Source organism: Mobula hypostoma, chromosome 10 (assembly GCF_963921235.1).
Source record: "Mobula hypostoma chromosome 10, sMobHyp1.1, whole genome shotgun sequence".
NCBI classification, from domain to species: Eukaryota; Metazoa; Chordata; class Chondrichthyes; order Myliobatiformes; family Myliobatidae; genus Mobula; species Mobula hypostoma.
In genome coordinates, this window is record NC_086106.1 from 28,511,163 (window position 1) to 28,532,352 (window position 21,190).

General features: G+C 46.1%; 1 protein-coding gene across 1 annotated transcript in view; it reads left to right on the forward strand.

Moving 5' to 3' along the window:
- LOC134352467 (uncharacterized) overlaps positions 1–21,190 on the forward strand; it is a 192,867-nt gene that overhangs the window by 60,521 nt on the left and 111,156 nt on the right. Inside the window, exons 6-7 of the mRNA XM_063059744.1 lie at positions 5,646–5,767; positions 15,264–16,582. Coding sequence (XP_062915814.1) covers positions 5,646–5,767; positions 15,264–16,582 — 1,441 coding nt within the window. The remainder of the gene's footprint in view (positions 1–5,645; positions 5,768–15,263; positions 16,583–21,190) is intronic.

Sequence of the window (21,190 nt, forward strand, 5' to 3'; positions counted from 1 at the left end):
TGCAATTTTTAAGATAACGTCTGGCGCCGCTAATCCAAGGTCGATGACTTTTATCATCATGATTATAATAATTTTGAATTTATTGTACCGGATCCTGGGGAAACAATCTGTGTTCACTCCACATGCCTTCTCGGGCTCTAGGGACATTTATTTTCCCTCTCCGGCCATCCTTCTCGGAAATCCCTGAGTATGAACTGCATCTTCATGAGAAACCTCGGCTGCCTCTTTCCGAACCAGTTGGCAAAATCCACCCGATCCACGTGTGACTTTTCCCCTCGGGTGAAACCGCTTGTGAAGCAACATACAGCGCCGACCCGGACTATTCGTGTTTGCTATCGGCTACGGCGCTTCAGTTTAATATTAATTAAACGTGACGAAGTTTTCTCTCTGCATCGGGCAGTGGCTTCCAGCCCCTTGCTAAACTTCGAGTTAAAATGAGTTACCTTTAATCTTTTTATAAGATACTTATTCCAAACAGATTTTTACAAACTGTAGATGCTGGAACTAAAAATCAAAAACAGAAAATATTAGAAAAATAATCAGCCGGATGTGGAAACGAAAACCAATTTCCCCCGGGATTAATAAAGTATGACCATGACTATGACTATAAACGGAAACGGTTAAGTCTTGGACTTGAAATATTAGCCATTATTCGTTATTTTTCAGGATTCTTGAATGTGTGCGATCCTTCTGGTGAAAGCGTTCCCAATATGTTGACGACAGGATTTAGATCCCGTGCAAATGAGGCTTTGGTAAATATCTACGGAGGAAGGTGTGTGCTCTGGCAGGTGACCTGTAGGGGGCAGTGTTCTCGTTGCCCTTCGGATGATGGAGATCACGTGTTTTGGTGATGTTGTAGAAGCCAATGCAGGTCAGGGACTGGTTCCGTTTTCTCAAACATCCTTTGTCCATCAGCCTGTTAATACACAAAAATCACAGCATATGGTCATCGCAAACACGAGGAAATCTGCAGATGCTGGAATTTCAAGCAACACACATAAAAGTTGCTGGTGAACGCAGCAGGCCAGGCAGCATCTCTAGGAAGAGGTGCAGTCGACGTTTCAGGCCGAGACCCTTCGTCAGGACTAACTGAAGGAAGAGCTAGTAAGAGATTTGAAAGTGGGAGGGGGAAGGGGAGATCCAAAATGATAGGAGAAGACCGGAGGGGGAGGGATGGAGCCAAGAGTTGGACAGCTGGTTGGCAAAAGGGATATGAGAGGATCACGGGACAGGAGGCCCAGGGAGAAGGAAAAGTGAGGGGGGGGAACCCCAGAGGATGGGCAAGGGGTATAGTCAGAGGGAGAAAAAGGAGAGAGAGAGAAAAAGAAAGTGTGCATATAACTAACTAACTAACTAACTAACTAACTAACGAACGGATGGGGTACGAGGGGGATGGGGTCCGCTAATGCCCATTGATATTACAGCAGGCTGACGTCACGCAAGGCTCACGTCACACACGGATGACATCAGATATTTAGGCGAAAAAAAATAACGATTTGGTTGAGGAATTCAGCGGGCTAGGCAGCCTCTGTGGAGGCAGATTCTGGACCCGAAAAGTCAACCAGCCCTTTCCCTCTACAGACGCTGAGTTCTTTCCGCAATTTTTTTTGGCTGTAGATTACTGCATCTGCAGTCTCGTGCATTTCCACAAAGTTTAAGGACTTTGTTTGCGTACTGTGTATCCATTGTTGCTGCTGAGCAACTTGGGAGTTCACAGGTCACGTCAGCACTGCATTCTGCAGTAATTACAGCTACAGTACTAATCAGTCTCGGTATTGAAGCCATCCTTTTTGCTGGAGGAGGAGCGCAGATCGTGTCGGGACCAAGGGTGTGTTTTCTCCTCTGATAACTCTTTGAGCTGTGGAAACTTTCTACCGAAACCAGGGCCAATGAAGTGTTCCGGCCCGAAACGTCGACTGTCCACTGATGCTACCTAACCCGCTAAGCTTCCTCAACATTTTGTGTGGTGTGCTCCAACTTCCCGGCATTTGCAGGAAGACTTTCCGTGATTAAAAAAAAAATAATTTTCATTTCGAGTCTACAGAGGGTGGCAGGTTCCGGATAAACAGGGTGATAGAAATTGGATGTTGTTATCAAGTGCAGTTGATTGGCCAGTGGCGACCATTCCTTGTTCAGCATTTGTGTCAATTACTGATTTATATGTAGAGGGGAAAATAGCTCTTAGTCAGGCATAGAATCAAGCGAAGTTCATTTCAATAAATTAGAATGGGGTTACACGGTAATCGAGTTCGTAATGAGGTTACACACATCAAAGTTGCTGGTGAACGCAGCAGGCCAGGCAGCATCTCTAGGAAGAGATGCAGCCGACGTTTCAGGCCGAGACCCTTCGTCAGGACTAACTCATCTCGTAATGAGGTTCACGGGATTTACCATCTGCTAACAAGGAACACATGATTGGTCGCTGAGCGTCCCAAACAGTCGCAGTGGCCCGATTTCCGAATTCTCCGCCGTTCGTAAATTGAGATGGGACGATCTAAAGACTCGGGAGTATCTTTCACGGCCTTCGTTTTTAACCAGGAATTCCCCGCAGCACAGAAATGTCCCTTTCACGTCACCAGAGCCGAGAGCGCAAGTAACGAATAAAAAGGTGGTGGGGAGGGAAATGAGGCTGGAAGGTGATCGGTAAAGCCGGATGGGTGGGAAAGGTAAAGGGCTGAAGAAGTAGGAGTCTGATAGAAGAGGAGAGTGGAACTGAACAGGTTGAACAGGTAATTTCAGAATGGCAAATTGTCGCCAGTAGGGGGCGGCAGTTGAGCCCCGCTGGAGCCACGGCTGTTCACGACCCATATCAAGACTTCATGGAAAGAACTGAACATATTGGAGCTAAATTTCCTTTTGACACAAAGCAGGGTGGATTGATTTGATACGAGAAGGATGTAAAAAGTGCACAAAGAGAACAGAAAAGATGGCACTGGTGGGGCCTGAATCGACAACTTGATTGCTCAGTATCTCACAACAGTCAGAGGACATTATCAGAACAACAAGTACGAGGTTGGTCATTCAACTCCAGAAGCTTGTTGCACCATTCAGTGAGACCGCGGCTCATCTGTTCCCTGCCTTCAGCACCGTTCCTGCTGACTCCACAGTGACGATTTGTAAAAACGCATTTCTCGGTGAATAATGAGACCTCGGCGGTACCAGTGCCACAGATGTCATCACTGCCGAGTCCTGACCTCGAGCACAAGAAAACTAGAATCAGAATCAGGATTATTACCGACAAATGTGAAATTAGTGGTTTCTGACAGCGGTAGAGTGCAACGCGCATTCTATAAATTAGAATTATATGCCAGTTGGAACTGGAGCCTGGTAAATTTGAAGGGAACAAAGGAGACAAAGCCCCACTGAGATTCAGTAGAGCATGTTCCGATACAGGGTCTCAATCCAAGACATCAACTATCACTTGTCTTCCATAGATGCTGCTTGGTCCAGCGAGTTCCTCCAGCAGCTTGCTTCTTTTTTGCTCCAGTTCCAGCACTGTCAGTCTTCTTCGTCCCCCTTTGAATTCTAAAGGGAGCATGGAAAATAGGGTGCATGTGTGCTTTGAGGAAATGGTAAATGGGGGCCCAGTGAATTTAAAGCAGGTATGGAAAACAGAGCCCCAAAGTTTCAAGAGAATGGATTAAACATCACTCAGTGAGCCGGATGTGAAACATTGGGTTTATTGAATAATTGGATAATAGATGATCGGACTTTTAGTATTGCATTACCAAATGAATGTTTCTAATTCACTGCTTTTACAGACAATGCAGTGCAGAGAATAACTCAATGCACACCTTCCCCCAGTTTACCTGTGTTTCTTTACCCGAATATGTTTGATACGATTTATTAGATTAGATTAGATTCAACTTTATTGTCATTGTGCCGAGTACCGAAACAAAGCCAATGAAATGCATTTAGCATCTGACCAGAAATACAAAGAATAGTGTTATTTACAAAATAACTGCGAATAAAAAAAGTGCTACAGCACACAAATATCACAGGCTTCTTCCTAAATAACTCAATAAAAAAACCTGGACAGGTACATGGAGCTCAGAAAAATAGAGGGCTATGGGTAACCCTAGGAAATTTCCAAGGTCAGGACATGTCCAGCGCAGCTGAAGGGCCTGTATTGTGCTGTAGGTTTTCTATGTTTCTATATATACTGTATAATGAATTAAATAAGTGACACAAAAAGAGCAAAAATAGTGAGGTAATGTTCATGGGTTGTTTCAGTGATCGTTCGGATAAAAGATGGCGGAAGGGAGGTAGCGGTTCCTAAAACTACTAAAATTTACTACCAGAGCAGGGTGGGATGGTTAAATTGAAAACGACGTTGGGTGCGTGTCTTTGGGCTTCTATACCTCCTCCCTGATGATAGCTAAGAGAAGGCAGCATGTTCTGGATGATGGGGGTCCTTAATGACGGATGCCGTCTTCTGGAGCATTATCTTTTAAGGAGGTCCTTAATGCCGGAGGGAACTAGTGCCCACAAAGCAGCTGGCTCAGTTTGCAACCCTCCTCAGCTTTTTCTGATCCGAGGCAGGCGGAGATGCATCTGGTTAGAACGCTCCCTCTGTGCACCTGTAGAAAGATCATGAGCAGGAGTGATCCACCAGGATACTCAAACTCGCCTCTTCATTCAGTCTGATTTTGGCTGATCTACACTGGGATCCATTTTCTGTTCTATTTCTCCATATACCTCGATTCCCCAATCTTTAAAAAAACTGTCTGTTTCTACCTTAATTACTAATGATGATTTTGAGTTGGATGAAGACTTAACTACGGTTGTCCCCCATCACTTTTACATGAGAGCTGATTCCTGATATGTCTCCCTGATTACTGGCTGTCTTGCCGATAACCTTCAACGTGTACAGATGTTCACAGGGGTAGTGTTGAAGGTGTCCAGACTGGTTCACATACCATTTGGTAAACGGCAGGTTGAATGAAAGAAGCTGCAGGGAGTTAGAGTCCGTCCCTCCTCACCACCAGTAGGTGATACCTCAAGAAGGCAAAAGCTATTAGCAAAGTCTCCCACCATCCAGGCCACGCCATCTCCATGTAGCTGTCACTGGGCAGTAGCTATAGATGCCTGAAGTCGCAGGCCACCACATTACAGAACAGCATTTTTCCTGCATCCGGTCAGTTTAATAAATCAACCAGCACAGTATTAATCATTACCTCAGTATAACAACGCTTGTCACAACTTTGGTTACTTTTCATTACAACTTACATTTTTGTTTGAGGTTTGTTTTCTTGTAGAAAGTATGCATAATTTATATTTAATTCGTTTTTTTTTCTCATGACGCTTGTCTGATGCTACGTGCTACAGTGGAATCAAAGGTTATGGGGATAAGGCAGGAACGGGGTACTGATTGTGCATGATCAGCCGTGATCATGGTGAATGGCGGTGCTGGCTCGAAGGGCCGAATGGCCCACTCCTGTCTATTGTGCTTGTGATATTTCATTACACCTCCGCACACACGTACTTGTGGAACTGACAGTAAACTCGGCTTTGACTGCATGTATATCGGTCTTCATGTGCACGTCTACTTGCTGTCGGTTGCTATGTTGTCCACCTGGACGATGCGGTGGATCTGAGCTGCCGGGGCAGAGCTGAGATGAAGCTTTCACACCATCTCCACGCAGAAATCCGCCAGCCCGGACTCGCTTGCCGGGCTAGGACCGCACTGCGCAGGCGCCGACAGCCGGGCACGGTGTCGGGACCAGCAGCCGCTGATCAGCGGGAGCCGAGGCCGGAAGATCAGCAGGTACGACCGGGTTCACTCAGCATTTGCCTCCCGCCACTGAGGGGGGAACCGGTGTGAGCTTGGCAAACTTCCCGTACCGCCTCAGTCAGGCTCTCGCCCCGCCCGCCTCGATCCGCTGGGGGAGTAGTAACGGGGGACAAAGAAATGGCGGACGAACTATATAAGTATTTTGCACCGGTCTTCCCAGTGCAAACACTGGCAGTATGCTGCGAGTTCCGGAGTGCCGGGGCGCACAAGCGAGTGCAATCGCACGGTTCTGAAAGAGATGGCGGAGGCATGGGTAACGACCTTTAGAGAATCGTTAGATCCTGTCGTGGTTTTGGAGCACTGGAGATTGCAAATGCCAGTCCGCTCACCAAGAAGGGAAAGAGGCAAAGGCAAGAGAGGCGTAAGCCAGTTAGCCTGACCTCAGTGGTCGGGAAGATGTTGGAGTCGATTGTTAAGGATGAGGTCTCAGGGTACTTGGATGCACATGATAAAACCGGCCAAAGTCAGCATGGTTTCCTTAAGGGAAAGTCTTGCTTGACAGCCTGAGCAACTGTTTGAAGAAATAACAAGCACGATGAGCCAGAATCGGTGGATGTTGTGTACTTGGGATTTTTTCAGAAGGCCTTTGACGGGGTGCTGTACATAATGCTGCTTAATAAGATAAGAGCCCATGGTATCATAAGAAAAATGCCTAGCATGGATAGAAGATTGGCTGATTGGCAAGAAACAGAGTTGAAATAAAGGGAACCTTATCCGGTTGGCTGCTGGTGACTACTGGTGTTCTGCATGGGTCGCTGTTGGGACCGGGACTGCTTATTTTCACATTGTATGTTAGTAATATGGATGATGGAATTGATGTTTTTGTGGCCAAGTCTGCGGATGATACGAAGATAGGTGGAGGGCCAGGTAGTGTTGAGGAAGCGGGGAGCCTGCAGAAGGACTTAGACAGATTAAGAGAATGGATAATGAAGTGGAAAGTGGAATACAGTGTTGGGAAGTGTATGGTCGTGCACTTTGATAGAAGGAATAAAAGCATGGATTATTTTCGAAATGGGTAGAAAATTTAAAAATCCAAGATGCAACGGGACTTGAGTCCTCGTGCAGGATTCCCTAATGGTTAACTTGCAGGTTCGGTTGGTGGTAAGGAAGGCAAATGTAACGTTAGCATTCATTCTGAGAGGACTAGCATATAAAAGCAAGGATGTAATGCTGAGGCTTTGTAGGGAACTAGTGAGGCCTCACTTGGAGTATTGTGAGCAGTTCTAGGCCCCTTATTATAAGAAAGAATGTGCTAACTTTGAAGAGGATTCCGAGAAGGTTCATGAGAATGATTTTGGGAATGAAAGGGTTATTGTATGAGGAGCATTTGACGGTTCTGGGCCTGTACTGGCTGGAATTTAAGTCAAGTCAAGTCAAGTCGCTTTTATTGTCATTTCAGCCATAACTGCTGGTACAGTACACAGTAAGAAGGAAACAACGTTCCTCCAGAACCATGGTGCTACATCAAACAACAGAAAACTACACTAGACTTCAGGCCTACACAGGGCTACTTAAAGTGCACAGAACAGTGCAAGACAGTACAATAATTAATAAACAAGACAAGCACAGTAAAGGACAAATTACAATATAATAATAAATGATGTAAATGTAGAAGGGGGGGATCTCTTTGAAACCTATCAAATGTTGAAAGGCCTCGATAGCGTGGGTGTGGAGAGGATGTTTCCATAGTAATGGAGTCTAGGACCAGAGGGCACAGCCTGAGAGTAGAGGGACATCTTTTTAGAACAGAGGTGAGGAAGAACTTCTTCAGCCAGAGGGTGGTGAATCTGTGGAAATCATTGCCACAGGCGGCTGTGGAGTCCAGGTCACTGGGTGCATTTAAGGTGCAGCTCGATTAATCAGGGCGTGAAAGAACAGGGGCAGAAGGCAGGAGAAAGGAACTGAGGGGGAAATGGATCATCATGATGAAATGGCGAGCATGGAGAGTTGCGCTGGCGGGCTGGCCCAGGGAGCACTGCTTATTTATTGGGACACGCACACGTTCCGTAACTGTGTTAGAGACATTGATTTCTTGCTGATCTGGGGTTATCTGTGAAGAAGCAGGCATGGATTATATTCAGGAAACTGGCCAGACTCTGCAGAGGTTGCAAGGTCACACTCTGGACTTAAAGGTCAAAGTCGGGTTGATTGTCCTGGACACGAGCAATTGGAGGCACAGGGGCAATGGAAAACTTACAGCAGCATCACAGACACGAAGCATTGGATAAGCAGTATTTGCAAGAAAATAAGTTGTTCAATTCTATAAGAAGGAAGACAACTTGTACAAAACTGACTGATAGCAAAGCCATCTGTTAAACTTTCAGTAGCACCCATGCTAAATAATTCTCTTCCAGTGGAAACAGTTCATCTTGAAATGACATGACACGCCATCATCAATGTGAACACCTGTATTAAATATTCCTGAACACTTCCTGCTCACTAAAGAATATCTTCAACAGTGTCTTTGAATAACTGATTTCCCGTAAGTCCACAGAGTTAATACATCTCGAGATCGGTAATATCTTTGTCAAATATGGTATTCAGAAATCGACAAAACATTTCAATGCTCCTTCTGAAGTCTCACTTGCTTGCAATTTAAAATACTACAGACTAGCTTATGTCATAGTTACACAGCATGGAAACAGGCACTTTGACCCAACTTGTCAAATAACCTCCTGAGCTGAAGATATTGGCCCATATTTCTCATAACCTTAGCTATCCATGAACCTATCATGATGTCTTCAAAATATTGTTGTAGCCCACCTCTCCTCCCAGCTCCACCACCACCACAATTGCTTCTGGCAGCTCACTCCTTGTACTCTCCACTATCTGTGCTTGAAAAACATATCTCACAGGCATGGATGACAGGCAAATTGACCACGTAGTCCCAGACTATGTAGACTCTCCAGCCCTGGCAGCGCCTTCTGAATCTTTTCTGCACATTCTTCCTGTGCACGGCGACCAGCACTGTGCACAGTATTCCAGATGCGGTCTCGCCAAGGGCTTGTGCAGTTTATTTTTTAGATTATGGGGACACTCAGTCCTCGTTAAATGCATGCATGCGTTAAGGAATGATACAATGTTTCTCCAGAGTGATATCACAGAAAAACAGGACAAACCAAAGACTAACACTGACAGAACCACATAATTATAACAAATAGTTACAGCAGTGTAGAGCAACACCATAATTTGATAAAGAGCAGACCATGGGCACGGTTAACAAAAAGTCTCAAAGTCCCGATCGACTCCCGAGTCCCCGATAGCAGGCAGCAGAAGGGAGAAACTCCCTGCCATAAACCTCCAGGCACCAACAACTGCCGATGCCTTGGAAGCAGCTGCCCACAGCCGACTCTGAGTCCGTCCATCCGAAAACTTCGAGCCTTCGACCAGCCCCTCCGATACAGCCTCCCGAGTGCCATCCTCTGCCGAGCGCCTTCGACCTCGCCCTGGCCGCCGAGCAACAAGCAAAGCCGAGGATTTGGGTCCTTCCCCTCCAGAGATTCTCGATTGCACAGTAGCAGCGGCAGCGAAGCGGGCATTTCAGAAACTTCTCCAGATGTTCCTCCGTACTCTCACGTCTGTCTCCATCAAATCAGAATTGTGCACGGCACCCTACTTGACAAATAACAGATATTATTCACCGGAGTGGCCGCACACGTTGCGTCCCGCCGCCATCTTCTCCTCCTCAACCTGTAACCTGATGTCCCGGTTCTTGTACTTGGTGCAGCATCTGATGACATTTTGTGTGCCATATGGCTTCTTCACCACCACCTCTAACTGCCACCATCAAGGAACTATGGAACCAGAGGTCATAGGTTAAGGGTGGAAGTTGACATACGTAGGGGGAACATGAAGGGGAGCTTCACTCAGAGAGGGTAGTGAGAGCATGGGACGAGCTGCCAGCAGAAGTGGTGAGTGCAACGTTTAATGGAGATTTAGAAAAGTACCCGGATGGGAAGTGTGTAGAGGGCTATGGATCAGGTGCTGGTCGATGGGACTAGGCAAAATAATAGTTCAGCATGAACTAGATGGGCTGAAGGGCCTGTTTCTGTGTTGTGGTGCTCTATGACCGTGTATACACTCCCAAGTCTCTCTGTTCTTTAACGCTCCTCGGGGCTGTGTCATTCTCTGTGCAAGTCCTGAGCTGTTTTAGCTTCGCAAAATGCATCATTTTGCACGTGTCTGAGCATTGCCCAAGATTACAACAGGTACTAAATCAACTGGGAAAGTAGGCAAACAAATGGCGATCTTCTTCATTCTCCACAATACCACCAACTTGGTGTCAACTGCGAATTTAGTAAGTGAGCCAACCACATTCTTATCCAAATTATTAATGTACTCATCGTGGCCACTGTTACGTAGACACCTGCAGATTAATGCAAATATCTAATCAACTAGTCGACTGGCAGCAACTCAATGCATAAAAGCATACAAATATGGTCAAAGTGATCAGTAGTTGTTCAGTTGGAACATCAGAATGGAAAAAGAATGTAATCTAAGTGACTTTGACTGTTCGTGCCAGATGGGGTGGTTTGAATATCTTAGAAACTGCTGATGTCCTGGGATTTTCATGCACAACGGTGTGTAGAGTTTCAGAGAATGGTGTGAAAAACAAACAGAAACATCTACTGAGTGGTAGTTCTGTGGGTGAAAATGCCTTGTTAATGAGAGAGGACAGAGGAGACTGGCCAGACTGGTTCAAGCTGACAGGAAGGCGATAGTGACTCAAACAAACACACATTACAACAGTGGTGTGCAGAAGGACATCCCTGAATGTACAACACATTGAAACCTGAAGTAGATGGGCTACAGCGTAGAAATCCACTTCAGGTTCCAATCCTGTACCTCAGTGGTCCCCAACCTCCGGGCCGCGGATCGATACCGGGCCGCGAAGCGTGTAGGGTTGCAGCAGTGGCTGGAACGCACCCAGCACATCTTTAAGAAAAAAGCCGAAATAAGCAAGCTAATTAATTAGGTGCTGCCCGGCACGTAAATGTCAGCCCAGATCATCGGCAACGCAATCGGCAATCACCTCTGATCTGAGCCCACATTTGCATGCCGGGTGGCACCTAATTAATTAACTTGTTTACTTCGGCTTTTTTCTTAAAGATGTGCTGGGTGCGTTCCGGCCACCGCTGCATTCTTCGCGGGCAATGTATCGGTCTGCAGCCCGGAGGGTGGGGACCACTGCTGTACCTAGTAAAGTGACCATAGCATCTGTACATATACACTAGTGAAATCACAGGCACAGAGCATCTGATGTGCAGCATTCACAAACAGAAACACAAGTTCAACAGAAACTATACACAAGTTTTTACAGGCAAGAACATGATTTGAACAAAAGTGACAAAGTCCTTTGTTGTGCAGAGTGATCAGCATCATGGTGTTGCTGGGCCGACGTGATTAGGGTTGTGCTGGTTGGTCCAAGCACTGAATGGTTGAAGGAAGTTGCTGTTCTTGAAGGTGGTGGTGGGTCTCCGGGCTCCTGTGCCTCCTGCCGAGGGAGTTGCACGAAGGTGGAGGGTAAACTTTACCCTCTTAAGGCAGCACCTCCTGTAAGATTATGATAAGATGAAGATTTGCTTTATTTGTCATATGGACATTGAAACATAGTGAAATGTATCATTTGCAACAAATCCAATCGGTGAGAATTGTGCTTGGCAACCCACAAATCACCGTGCTTCCGTTACCAACATAGTGCGTCCAAAACTCACTAACCCTGAACGTACATCTTTGGAATATGTATTTAATTGTTGGGATGCAGCGTATAATAGCCCTTCCAGTGCACTGCCCAGCAACCCCTGATTTAACCCGAGCCTAATCACAGGACAGTTTACAATGGCCAATTAACCTATTAACACGTATGTCTTTAGACTGTGGGAGGGAAACCAGAGCACCCGGAGAAAATCCATGCATTCCACGGGGAGGACGGACAGACTCCTGCAGGTGACGTTGGAATTGAAGCCTGAACTGCGAAACCCCTCGCTGTAATAGCACGTGCTAACCACTTTGCTACTGTGGTGCCGCGTGATAGAATATGGGAGGAAACCAGAGCACTCAGAGGAAAGCCACATGTTCACGGGAAGAACGTACAACGTCCTGACAGGCAGTGGTGGGGATTAAAGCCCGACCTTACAGACAGTAAAGCGTTGTGCTAACCGCCCAATGTAGACACTATCATGGGGCGTGCCCCTGATGTATTGGGTGAGTCTCTCTGCAGTCTGTTACGTTCCTGTGCATTCAGGCGGCCATCCCAGACAGAGATGTAACCAGTCGCAATAATTCCAACAGCGCATCTGTAGCAGTTTGTTTGAGCGTTTGGTGACAAATCAAACCTCCGTCCCTTCTATCAGAGTAAAGATGGTGGTGAGCTTGCTTTGTGATTGAACATCGGACATTCAACGTACATACGAGAGGTGATTGATAGGTTTGTGGCCTAAGGTAGGAGTCAATTTTAGAAAACCTAGCACATTTATTTTTCCTACATTTACACACTTAGCCCAGTGGTTGTGGAGCATACGGATCCCTTCTTTGTAGGTTGGCATCTTGGACCTCCAGCAAGTGGTCCACAGCAGGGGAGATTGATAAGTTCGTGGCCTAAAGTAGAAGGAGATGAGGAGAAACTTCAAACTTTCTGCATTTTCACACAAAGAGTTGAACTGCACGTGCATCTAACGAGAGCTGTATAACTCATCTCCTAGCAGAAAACTCCTTTATTCCTCCAAAGAGAAAAGGTAGGATCACTAAGTGAAGGTTTAAATAAATGGTTTTGATAAATTAAACTAAGAAGATTAATTTTTTTAAGCTTAAAAAAATTACGAAATTGGTACCAAATTTGTAATGACTGCTTAATCATAGGATATAAATTTAGAATAGAAATTTTGGCCAGTTGTACAGGTAAAGAGGCTCCTAATAATGAAGTTAAGTAAAATTGTTTCACAGCTTTCAATTCCAAATCAACCCATGGTGGACGTTTATTTTTATCGGTCCAATATAACCAAGAACACTCGTAACGTATATTAACAGCCCAGTAATACATTCTTAAATTAGGCAGAGCAAGACCTCCATCCTTTTTTAATTTTTGAAAATGATATTTTCCAATTCTTGGTCTTTTATTATTCCAAACAAAAGATGAAATAATAGAGTCAACCTGATCAAAAAACGTCTTAGTTAAAAAAAAAGGAATATTTTGAAATACATATAAAAATTTTGGTAAGATCATCATTTTAACTGCGCGAATTGCTTATCAATCACCCCTGTTGTGGACCACTTTCTGGAGGTCCAAGATGCCAACTTTTACAAAGAAGGGATCTGTTTGCCCCACGACTGCTGGACTAAGTGTGTACATGTAGGAGGGGACTATGGTGAAAAATAAATGTGCTAGGTTTTCTGAAATTGACTCCCTCTACCTTAGGCCACGAACTTATCAGTCACTCCTTATAGTTGCTGATGGACCAAATGGATTCAGTAGGCCAAAAGGCTTGTGTTGCGTCTCTCTGCAAGTCTCTGATATTTGTTTACACTTCCGTCCCTGTTGTGAGATTCTGTCGGTCCACAGATTTGAAATGGATGTGATGGACAGGGGTGCTGAGTCTGCCCTGATAAAATAATAGAGGCGCCGGGAGCAGACCACGAGGTTCCTGTCTGGTCTGGAGACTGGAGAACAACCCGGAGAAACAGGAAATGCTAGAAATAATTATTAGTCAGTCAGCATCTGTGGAGGAAGGAATACAGTTTGTGTATTAGGTCATGCAAGTGTAGATGGTGAAAGAAGTTGATCCTTGCTTACTGTTCACACAGAGCAACTCACTGCACAGTGCATTGAGGCAGAAAAAGGGAAATCATTAACGATGCAGATTAAAGTGTAACAGCTACAGAGAGAATGCAGTGTCGGTATGCAATAACGTGGGAAATCATGACAAGGTAGATTGTGAAGTCAAGGTTCCACCTCATTCTTAAATACTGGCTGAATATAGGCTTAATTGTCGATATCTCTCCTCATACATCAAGCCTGCTGTCCCAGGAAATGGTCTAGTAAAGCTTTATTGCACTGCCTCTATAGCAAGAACATGTTTCCTCAGTACTTCCTTAGGAGGCTAGACATTCAGCATGTCCCTGTGATGCACACCAGTGTCGACAGATGCACCAAAGAAAGCAGCCTGTCCACATGCTTCACGGCTTGGTATAGCAGTGACAGTGCAGAGAGTTGTGAACACAGCTCAGCACATCAGAGAAACCAGCCTCCCCTCCACGGACGCTGTCTACACTTCTCACTGCCTTGGTAAGGCAACCAGCAGAATCAAAGTCCCCACCCAGCCCGAACATTCTCTTTTCACCCTCTTCCTTCGGGCAGATACAAAAGCCAGAAAGCACTCACCACCAGTCTCAAGAACAGCTTCTACCTCACTGTTATCACACTCATGAATGGACCTCTTGATAAGAAGGTGAACTCTTGACCTCAGATCTTCCTGGCATGGCCTTGTAGGTTATTGGTGTCGGTTTATTGTTGTTACATGTACTGAGGTACAGTGAGAAGCTTGTCTTCCATATTGTTCCTACAGATCAATTCATTACACAGTGCATCGAGGTAGAACAAGGTAACACAATAATGTTGTGGAAAGTGTAACAGCTACAATGAAAGTGCAGTGCAACTAGAGAATAGCGTGCAAGGTCACAGCAAAGTAGACTGTGAGGTCAGGAATAAAACTTGTGGCACTGGGGAGTGGGCGCCCCAATAGCGAAGCAGTCGGTACGACGCCAGCACTGGAATTCGCATCTCAATTCCGACGTCGTCGGTACAGAGTTTGTACAGTCCTCCCCTTGAACATGTGTTTCCTTTGGTGCTCTTGTTTTCTCCCACACTCCAAAGGTTAGTAGGTTAACTGGTCATTGTAAATTGTCCTGTGATTAGGCTCGGGTTAAACAGGTGGGTTGCTGGGTGGTGTGGCTCGTTGGGCAGCAGGGCTGGTTCCCTGTTGATTCTCCAAACTATTTTAATAATAGGCATCCGTTAGTCTCGTGAGACCATGGATTTGCACCTTGGAAGGTTTCCAGGGCAAGGTTGTATGGAAGACCAGCAGTTGCCCATGCTGCAAGTCTCCCCTCTCCACGCCACCGATGTTGTCCAAGGTAAGGGCACTAGGGTCGATACAGCTTGGCACCGGCGTTGTTGCAGAGCAATGTGTGGTTAAGTGCCTTGCTCAAGGACACAACACGCTGCCTCAGCTGAGGCTCGAACTAGCGACCTTCAGATCACTAGACTGACGCCTTAACCACTTGGCCACGCGCCAACACCTGAACTATTTAATAGTTTTATAACAGCGAGGTAGAAGCTGCCCTAGAGCCTGGTGGTATGTGAATTATAGTGATCCACCAGTTTCAGGATCACTCCACCCTGATGGTGGTCACAGTTGTCTAAATTTCAGAACTTGCCTTTCTCTCTCACACTCCATTTAAATTAATTTCACAGGGTGTCAGTAATGGAGGATTCACTGACCGGAAGCTCAAACCAAACGACAGATCACAACCTGCAAGAGTCACCCAATCCGCTGGAATCTGAACATCAGCAGGCTTTGTACATGGAAGCAGAAAGCTCCACTGACAGTGGAGAGAAATGGCCAACGCGTTCTGAGTGTGAACAACGCTTCAGTCAAGCATCCACACTGACGAGACACCAGATCAGTCAATCTGGGGAGAAACCATGGAAGTGTGAGGACTGTGGGAAAAGATTCATTTCTCCTTCCCATCTGGAAACTCACCGCCGAAGCCACACTGGTGAGAAGCCGTTCACCTGCTCTGTGTGTGGGAAAGGATTCACACAGTCATTCAATGTAAAAACACACCAGCGAGTTCACACTGGGGAGAAGCCGTTCACCTGCTCTGTGTGTGGGAAGGGGTTCAGTCGGTCAGGCAGCTTGGTGGTACACCAGCGAGTTCACACTGGGGAGAGACCCTTTGCCTGCTCTGAGTGTGGGAAGGGGTTCACCCACCCAGCCACTCTACGCAATCACCAGCGCATTCACACCGGGGAGAAGCCATTCACGTGCTCTGTATGTGGGAAAGGATTCACCCAGTCATTAAACTTAAAAACTCACCAACGGCTTCACACTGGAGAGAGGCCATTCATGTGCTCAGTGTGTGGGAAAGGATTCACCCAGTTATTCAACCTAAAAACTCACCAACGCGTTCACACTGGGGAGAAGCCGTTCACCTGCTCCGAGTGTGGGAAGGGATTCACACGGTCTGACAAATTAACGGAGCACCAGCGAGTTCACACTGGGGAGAGACCGTTCACCTGCGCTCAGTGTGGGAAGGGATTCACCCACCCAGCCACTCTGCGGAACCACCAGCGAGTTCACACTGGGGAGAGGCCGTTCACCTGCAACGAGTGTGGGAAGGCATTCAGTTACACGACCAGTCTGCAGGATCATCGGCGAGTTCACACTGGGGAGAGGCCGTTCACCTGCTCCGAGTGTGGGAAGGGGTTCAGTCGGTCAGGCAGCCTGGTGGCACACCAGCGGGTTCACACTGGAGAGAGGCCATTCACCTGCTCTGAGTGTGGGAAGGGTTTCATTCAGTCGTCCGAGCTGTTGATACACCGGCGTGTTCACACTGGGGAGAGGCCGTTCATTTGCACTGTGTGTGGGAAGGGATTCACCCAGTCATTCAACTTAAAAACACACCAGCGAGTTCACACTGGGGAGAAGCCGTTCATCTGCTCCAAATGTGGGAAGGGATTCACGCACCCAACCAATCTGCGGAATCACCTGCGAGTTCACACTACGGAATAATCATTCATCTGTCCTGCGTGTGGGAAGCAGTTCATCCCAGAATCCAGTCTGTGGAATCACCAGCAAGTTCACACAAGGGTGATGCCATTCACTTCCTCTGGGTCATCCAGTCTGCAGAATCGTGGTGAGTCAATGAGTGACTAGAAAAGCTGGATTTTCCTATTGTTGCTACTGATGATATCCAGGATTTGACCGTGGTCATTGTCCTGGTCTGGCTTCATTCTGCTGATGTTTACAGCCCATGATTGGAGTTTAATGTTCTTGACAAATGAGGAATAAATCACCTTGATCTTCAACACCCAGTCTGTTTCCTGCATATTTAATATATAGATGGGCACTTGTTGATAACAAGGGAAATTACAGTGTCACAGTAACATTGTAAGTGCATAGATACATAAATATTAAAAGATAAGTAAGAAAGAATAAAAAAAAAGTTACCTCAAAACAGTCTAACAGGAGGGGGTCATCACTTCCCCAGCTGTAGGCTGATTCATTATAGAGCCTAGTGGCTGAGGGTAAGAATGACCTCATATATCGCTCTTTGGAGCAGCACAGTTGTCTTAGTCTGTCACTAAAAGTGCTCCTCTGTTCAGCCAAGGTGGCCTGCGGAGGTGAGAAACATTGTCCAGAATTGCCAGGGTTTTCCATAGGGTCTGTTTTTCTACCACAGCCTCCGGTGTGTCCAGTTTGACTCCGAGAAGACAGCCCATCATTTTAATCAGTTTATTGAGCTTGTTGGCAGCACCCACGTTGATAACATTGCCCCAGCACACCACCGCGTAGAAGATTGTACTGGCAACAACAGACTGGTAGAACATGTGAAGGAGAGGCCTGCATAATCTAAAGGACCTTGGTCTCCTGAGGGTGACTCTGGCCCTTCTTGTACACAGCCTCTGTGTTGGTGCTGCACTCAAGTCTGTCATCCAGGTGCACCCCCAGGTACTTGTAGGTCCTCAGCATTCTCACGTCCTTACCATCGATAGTGACAGGGAGCAGTGCAGTCTCAGTCTTCCTAGAGTCCATCACCATCTCCTTTGTCTGACTGATGTTGAGATGCAGATGATTCAGCTTGCACCATCTGACAAAGTCCTCCACCAAGGCCCTGTACTCATCCTCCCGTCTTCCCTTTATACACCCAACTATTGCTGAATCATCAGAGAATTTCTGCAGATGACATGATTCAGTATTATATGCAAAGTCTTGTATCCACCCTTTCATCTTATAGACCTCTCTAAGGTCACCTCTCATCCTCCGTCACTCCAAGGAAAAAAGGCCGAGTTCACTCAACCTACTCTCATAGGGCATGCTCCCCAATCCAGGCAACATCCTTGTAGATCTCCTTTGCACCCTTTCTATAGTTTCCACATCCTTCCTGTAGTAAGGCGACCAGATCTGAGCACAGAACTCCAAATGGGGTCTGACCGGGGTCCTATATAGTTGCAACATTACCTCTTGGCTCCTAAACTCAATCCCACAATTAATGAAGGCCAATGCACCGTATGTTTTCTTAACCAGAGTCAACCTGTACAGCTGCTTTGAGTGTCCTATGGACTCAGACCACAAGATCCCTTTGATCCTCCACACTGTCAAGAGTCTTACCATTAATCCTATATACTATATTCTGTCATCATATTTGTCCTACCAAAATGAACTACCTCACACTTAAAGCACACAGTATTGGGGGTAAGGTATTGGTGTGGGTGGAGAATTGGTTAGCAGACAGGAGGCAAAGAGTGGGAATAAACGGGACCTTTTCAGAATGGCAGGCGGTGACCAGTGGGGTACTGCAAGGCTCAGTGCTGGGACCCCAGTTGTTTACAATATATATTAATGACTTGGATGAGGGAATTAAATACAGCATCTCCAAGTTTGCGGATGACACAAAGCTGGGTGGCAGTGTTAGCTGTGAGGAGGATGCTAAGAGGATGCAGGGTGACTTGGATAGGTTGGGTGAGTGGGCAAATTCATGGCAGATGCAATTTAATGTGGATAAATGTGAAGTTATCCACTTTGGTGGCAAAAATAGGAAAACAGATTATTAGTTGAATGGTGGCCGATTAGGAAAAGGGGAGGTGCAATGAGACCTGGGTGTCATTATACATCAGTCATTGAAAGTGGGCATGCAGGTACAGCAGGCGGTGAAAAAGGCGAATGGTATGCTGGCATTTATAGCGAGAGGATTCGAGTACAGGAGCAGGGAGGTACTACTGCAGTTGTACAAGGCCTTGGTGAGACCACACCTGGAGTATTGTGTGCAGTTTTGGTCCCCTAATCTGAGGAAAGACATCCTTGCCATAGAGGGAGTACAAAGAAGGTTCACCAGATTGATTCCTGGGATGGCAGGACTTTCATATGAAGAAAGACTGGATGAACTGGGCTTGTACTCGTTGGAATTTAGAAGATTGAGGGGGGATCTGATTGAAACGTATCAGATCCTAAAGGGATTGGACAGGCTAGATGCAGGAAGATTGTTCCCGATGTTGGGGAAGTCCAGAACGAGGGGCCACAGTTTGAGGATAGAGGGGAAGCCTTTTAGGACCGAGATTAGGAAAAACTTCTTCACACAGAGAGTGGTGAATCTGTGGAATTCTCTGCCACAGGTAACAGTTGAGGCCAGTTCATTGGCTATATTTAAGAGGGAGTTAAATATGGCCCTTGTGGCTACGGGGGTCAGGGGGTATGGAGGGAAGGCTGGGGCGGGGTTCTGAGTTGGAGGATCAGCCATGGTCATAATAAATGGCGGTGCAGGCTCGAAGGGCCGAATGGCCTACTCCTGCACCTGTTTTCTATGTTTCTATGTTTCTATCTGGGTTGAACTCCATCTGCCACTTCTCAGCCCAGTTTTGCATCCAATCAATGTCCCACTGTGACCTCTGACAGCCCTCCACACTATCCATATCTCCAACCTTTGTGTCATCAGCATATTTACAAACCCATCCCTCCACTTCCTCATCCAGGTCATTTATAAAAATCACAAAGAGTAGGGGTCCCAGAACAGATCCCTGAGGCACACCACTGGTCACTGACCTCCATGTCATATGACCCACTTACAAACACTCTTTGCCTTCTGTGGACAAGCCAGTTCTGGATCTACAAAACGATGTCCCCTTGGATCCCATGCCTCCTTACTTTCTCAATAAGCCTTGCATGGGGTACCTTGTCAAATGCCTTGCTGAAATCTATATACACTACATCTACTGCTCTACCTTCATCAATATGTTTAGTCACATCCTCAAAATATTCAATCAGGCTCGTAAGGCACAACCTGCCTTTGACAAAGCCATGCTGACTACTCCTAATTATATTATGCCTCTCCAGATGTTCATAAATCCTCCCTCTCAGGATCTTTTCCATCAACTTACCAACTACTGAAGTAAGACTTACTGGTCTATAATTTCCTGGGCTATCTCTACTCCCTTTCTTGAATAAAGGAACAACATCCACAACTCTCCAATCCTCCCGTCCCTATTGATGATGCGAAGATCATCGCCAGAGGCTCAGTAATCTCCTCCCTCGCCTTATCCAACTTGATGCTTTCCAAAAGCTCCAACACATCCTCTTACTATCTACATGCTCAAGCTTTTCAGTCCACTGTAAGTCATCCCTGCAATTGCCAAGGTCCTTTTCCGTAGTGAATACTGAAGCAAAGAACTCATTTAATACCTCTGCTATCTCCTCCGGTTCCATACACACTTTTCCACTGTCACACTTGATTGGTCCTATTTTCTCACGTCTTATCCTCCTGCTCTTCACATACTTGTAGAATGCCTTGGGGTTTTCCTTAATCATGTCCACCAAGGCCTTCTCATGGCCCCTTCTGGCTCTCCTAATTTCATTCTTAAGTACCTTCCTGCTAGCCTTATAATCTTCTAGATCTCTATCATTGCCTAGTTTTTTGAACCTTTTATAAGCTCTTCCTTTCTTCTTGACTAGATTTACAACAACCTTTGTACACCATGGTTCCTGTACCCTACCATCCTTTTCCTGTCTCATTGAAACGTACCTATGCAGAACCCCACGCAAATATCCCCTGAACATTTGCCACATTTCTTCCATACATTTCTCTGACAACGTCTGTTGCCAATTTATGCCTGCTAGCCTCGTATTTCCCCTTACTCCAATTAAACATTTTCCTAACTTGTCTGTTCCTATCCCTCTCCGATGCTATGGTAAAGGAGATAGAATTGTGATCACTATCTGCAAAATGCTTTCCCACTGAGAGACCTGACACCTGACCAGGTTCATTTCCCAATACCAGATCAAGTACAGCCTCTCCTCTTGTAGGCTTATCTACATATTGTGTCAGGAAACCTTCCTGAACACACCTAACAAACTCCACCCCATCTAAACCCCTTGCTCTAGGGACATGCCAATTGATATTTGGGAAATTAAAATCTCCCACCACGACAACCCTGTTATTATTACACCTTTCCAGAATCTGTCTCCCTACCTGCTCCTCGATGTCGCTGTTACATGGTCTATGAAAAACACCCAGTAGAGTTATTAACCCCTTCCTGTTCCAAACTTCCACCCACAAAGACTCCGTAGACAATCCCTCCGTGTCTTCCTCCTTTTTTGCAGCCATGACACTATCTCTGATCAACTG